The sequence below is a fragment of the Microtus ochrogaster genome (assembly GCF_000317375.1).
Source record: "Microtus ochrogaster isolate Prairie Vole_2 chromosome 14 unlocalized genomic scaffold, MicOch1.0 chr14_random_3, whole genome shotgun sequence".
In the NCBI taxonomy this organism is placed as follows: domain Eukaryota; kingdom Metazoa; phylum Chordata; class Mammalia; order Rodentia; family Cricetidae; genus Microtus; species Microtus ochrogaster.
The window spans coordinates 12,841,918-12,846,783 of record NW_004949098.1 but is presented as its reverse complement, the minus strand read 5'-3'; the positions used below and the strand labels follow the sequence as shown (position 1 = coordinate 12,846,783).

The following is a 4,866-nucleotide window of genomic DNA, read 5'->3' as shown; positions in this document are numbered from 1 at the left end:
TGTAGGGGGAGGGGAAGCACAAAGCAGCCGAAGGGGCTCTGTTGAGAGCAAAAGAAGTGGGAGAGCGGGAGGGTCTAGAGTTCAAGGCCAGTCTTTGCCACAAAGGAGCACGAGGCCAGCATAGGCTACCCAAGACCCTGTCTAAAAGAAAAAGAAAAAGAGTTGGCGCTCCTCTCTTCTTTCGGGTTACTCTTTCTATTTTATTAGTTTAAGATTTGGTCTTGCTCCTTCCTCTTTTCAAGCTTGCTCTCTTCCCCAGCCTCTGTTCTCAGCTGCCCCCAGCTACTCTGCAAGGCTCTACTCTCTGAGCTCCCTCGCCCCTGGAAGGTGATAACCGCGAAAAGGAGGGGAACAGTCTATTCAGTGGGGGCTTCAGATGACGTCATATCCTCAAAGGCGAAATCTGCTCAGTCGCAGCCAGCTAGCTAAGAGACCAGTTTCCTCACCCACCACGCCCCCTGTTCCTGGGCCCCTCCCCTAGAGCCCTAGCTTGACCTAAGCTGCTGGTGGGAGCACACCATGGCCTCGCTGGTTACCTGCTTTCTGTCGCTGACCCTGCTGCTTGGTGAGTTGATGATCGGGGAAGGGCAGGGGCTGAAGTACGTCGAGGGTGTGGGGACTTCAGGCTCAGTCTCCTTACCTGGCACTCGCAGACCTTGTCGCTGAGCTCCAAGGTTTGGAACAGTTACAAATATCGTATGCGGCGAAGACGACCCCCGAACTTGGCAAGGAGTTGAAGCTGAAGTGCAAGGCGCTGTTGTCCACTTCGCAAGGATGCTCTTGGCTCTTCCAGAAGGACGGCCCCGGAGTTAAACCCACCTTCATCCTCTATCACTCTACGGCCCGGATCAAAGTGAATGACAAACTGGATGAAAACCAGTTCTCTGGGAACAAAAATGACCAAGAGTACACCCTTACCCTGAAGAAGTTCGGCGAGGAAAACCAGGGCTACTATTTCTGCTCTGTGACAGGCAACTCGGTGGTGTACTTCAGTCCTCTCCTGCCGGTCTTCCTGCCAGGTCTGGGCACGGGGGTCCCTTCCCCTGGGTGTTAGGGGTCACATCTGGACAATTTCACACACGGATGTCCTCTTAAATCTCCTGGGGCTCTTTGGGGGCTACTTTTACACCATCCCCATTTCACAGACCAGAAATCTGAGGCTGAGGTGCCAGGTGATATTGGAGGTGCCCCGGATCTGGGATGGAGTTTGAATGCGTGTATTTCCCTGTCCGTGTTGTCTCAGGGTGTAGAGCCGGGTATTGACTCAAGCTTTGCATTGGTGGAGGGCCACAGCTGCTGAGCTGCAGGACCTGGTCCAGGAGCACTAGGCTCAAAGTCACACTTGACTCCACGTGTGCAAGCCGCAGAGTGGCCCAGCACTTGCCCAGGGGTCCCATCTTCCTCTCTAAAAATGCCAGGAGGAGGCACTTTCTTGGGTAAAAGCTAAGCGGGAGGAGGTTGGGGCAGTGATGCATCAACCACACCTGCTTGACCCGCAGGCATCCTGTTGCTCCTGCAGGGAAACCCACCACGCCAGTGCCGCGACCACGCACACCAGTGCCCACTGTCGGTACATCCCGGTCCCCACGACCAGAAACTTGCCGGCCCGGGTCGGGTGCCTCAGGTTAGGAGTGCTCATGGTCTGAGACTGGAATGGGCAGACAACCTGGGGGGCTACTTGCCAAGGAAAGCCCTGATCCTGGAGGGACACCTGGTCGGGGAGAGGTGCTGGGGGTGGGGGCGGGGGACTGTTCCAGAGGGTTTTTAAATGCCATTCACTGGGATCTTGACAGTGGAGAAGAGGGGATTGGACTTCGACTGTAATATCTTAATCTGGGCACCCTTAGCCGGAATCTGCGGGGTGCTTCTGCTGTCCCTGGTCATCACTCTCATCTGCTGCCACAGTAAGTCCTGGGGAGACCCCGCGGGGAGGAATCTGGCCCACTCATGTGCTTGTGGGAGATAAAGTTCAGGTTTTGGGGGTGGCAGCTGCTGCCCTGTAGGACCTGTGTAGCTATCCTGAAGGCAGCCTCACTCCCATCCCCGCTCCTGTGTCCTCTGGGAGTTTTTCTAAACATAAAACTTACTTCAGGACGGCCAGAAACAACTAAACCATCAGTTAGTACAGCCAGGATAGAGTAAACCCACCAGGAAAGGGGGCCGATGTGCCCCTGAGACCTGGACCCAAGAAAGCTGGATCAAAACCACGGCTGACTTGCGATTTGTCTTTGATCCCACCCCACAAACCACTCACTCCTCTGAGTCCTGTCAGGTGACTGTGCCAACCAGGTCTGCAGATTCCCAGACTCACACGTGTCTGCACCACACAGTGTGTGTCGTGTCCTGTCCCGTCGTCGTTATGTCCCGTCCTGTCCTCCCCTCTGTCGCCCCCCCCCCACTGGAGACAGGGTTTCATGTTGTCTAGGCTAGCCTAAAACTAGTTATGCAGTCTAGGCTAACCCCAAACTTCTGGTCTGATCCTTCTGCCTCCTTCCATTTGGGAGTGTTGGAACTACAGGCATAGTCAGCCAAACCAAGTTTAAAATATTTTCATTTTTAACTAAAGCTTGAGGACAGGGTTGGCAAAGTAGAGTTCACTCGGACTGTAAAGAGTTACAACCCTCAAAAGACTGGACTGCAAGAGGCATTCACCCTCCCTCCTCCTTTTCTTCCCCTTCTAGGGAACCGAAGGCGCGTGTGCAAATGTCCCAGGTGAGTAGTCTCTGAACTTGGGCTTGCTCACCCTGGGCAGCCACGGTCCCAGTGGTCCTGGCTGCCCAGTGGCAGGTGGCTCGGGAATATTTCCCAGAAAGAGGTCATGGCAGTGAAGTCCTGGTGGCAGGGGACCAGGATTCAACCAGTCCCAGAAAAAGGAGAAGCAGAAGGCTGGTAAGGTATTAGAATTTATGTGAGAAAAGGAGGGACCACAAAGGGCTTCGGGCTTCATGGGAGAGCAGTGTGGCTTTCCAGAAGCCTTGTTCAGTTAGCTCACATCCTCACCACCATCATCCAAAAAAAAAAAAATTCTTTTTCTTCTCAACATAGCTCCCAGAGTACATGTGGTCTTTCTCTTGTTCTAGAAGATTCCATATGGGTGTTTTGGAGGTATATTAAGATACCCCTCTACTTCCCCTCTTGATTAGTCAATGTTTTTAAAGAGAAAGTCAAGTTTTATTACTAAAATGTAATAAACAACACCCCTAGTTCCTAATTTCCCCATGAGAGCACAGGGCCTTCAGTTCCTGAGGACATAGGGGATAAAAGGACCAGAAGCAAAGGCAGTTAGCTCTCTGGTAGCTTAAATATCTGCCCCACCCAATTGCAGCTCAACTGTTCTGAAATGATCAGAGTGACATTTAAGAAAGGTCCTAGTTTCCACTCTATCTGATCTTATGTGAGGACAGTTCTTGCCCACCAGGAGTGGTATGTAACAGCCCCTGCCTCCTAGGGGTGGCATCTAACTGCTCTTGCACTGCTTGGGTGGCATCTAACTGCTCTTGCACCCCAGGGGTGGCATCATCTAGCAAATGTCCCCAGCTTGGCACTGGGGCAAAGGGGTTCCACTTAGAATCTGTCTGAAGCTACACAGCAGCCGCAGCCTCGTCTTGTAGATATCATCACCCCCAACTTTCAAACCACAGCTGCAAGATAAGGAAACCCATCTGAAGGGGCAGAGATGGGATCGCAGTCAGATTATCAAAACCAGACCTCCTAAAACAAGCCTGCAGCATGCCGGTTGCCTGCTTCATGCAGTCAGCCTTGCATGCCCCATGTCCATGGGTCCCACGTTATCAGAAGGCATACCCATCATGAATACCATTTTGGTCATTCTTCCCTAAACTATAAACTATTTTACAGTTTTAGGTGTTACCATCTAGAGATGATCTGTGTAGCAGGGCTATATGCCATTTTTATATGCAAAGATTTGGCTTTCCAAGGTGGATACCCCAAGCAGGGATCATATCAAATTCCTCCTGGATAGCAAGGACAACTGTATGTTTTGTTTTTCTTTTCATTTCAGGTTTTACAAAAATCTTTAGTTATTTTGCCCTCCATTTATTTTATTTTATTTTTTTTTTAAAGAAACAAATTACTTTTTTTCATTTTACATACCAACCCAAGTTCCCACTCCCTCCCCTCCTCCCATTCCCTACACATCTCCCCCCTGACCCCCCATCCACTCCTCAGAGAGGGAAAGGCACTTTGCTTTGGGGAAAGGTCCAAGGCCCTCCCTACTATATCTAGGCTGAGCAAGGTATCCATCCAAAGAGAATAGGTTCCCAAAAAGCCAGTACAAGCAGTAGGGATAAATCCTGGTGCCACTGCCGGTCGTCTCTCAGTGTGCCCCAGCCATACAACTGTCAGCCACATTCAGAGGGTCTAGCTTGGTCTTATCCCTGTCTGGCTGGAGTTGGTGAGCTCCCATTAGCTCAGGTAGACTGTTTCAGTGGGTGTCCCCATCCTGGTCTTGACCTCTTTGCTCATATTCTCACTCCTCCCACTCTTCAACTGAACTTTGGGAGCCCAGCCCAGTGCTCCAATGCGGGTCTCTGCCCATTTCCATAAGTTGTTGGATGAAGGTTCTATGGTGACATTTAAGATATTCATCAATCTGACGACAGGCCAGTTAGGTATGTCCTCCATTCTCTAGAGAAGGAAACTGAGGTTTAGGACATTTAGTGATTTGTCTCAGGCCACATTGCTAACATTAGGCTTGCAACTTGCATCTAAAACTGTTTGCCTTCCCTGGTCAGCGAGCTGACTGAGGCTGAGTGCAAAGGGCAACCCACTGTGCACACTCCTCCCTTTCACCCACTGTGCACACTCCTCCCTTTCACCCGCTGTGCACACTCCTCCCTTTCACCC

General features: G+C 51.3%; 1 protein-coding gene across 1 annotated transcript in view; it reads left to right on the top strand.

Moving 5' to 3' along the window:
• Nucleotides 1-519: 519 nt before the first annotated feature.
• The window catches only part of Cd8a (CD8a molecule), a 7,080-nt gene continuing 2,733 nt past the window's right edge, over nt 520-4,866 (top strand). The window contains exons 1-5 of the mRNA XM_005364763.3: nt 520-565; nt 654-1,019; nt 1,520-1,624; nt 1,794-1,904; nt 2,682-2,712. Of these exons, the coding sequence (XP_005364820.1) occupies nt 520-565; nt 654-1,019; nt 1,520-1,624; nt 1,794-1,904; nt 2,682-2,712 (659 nt within the window). The remainder of the gene's footprint in view (nt 566-653; nt 1,020-1,519; nt 1,625-1,793; nt 1,905-2,681; nt 2,713-4,866) is intronic.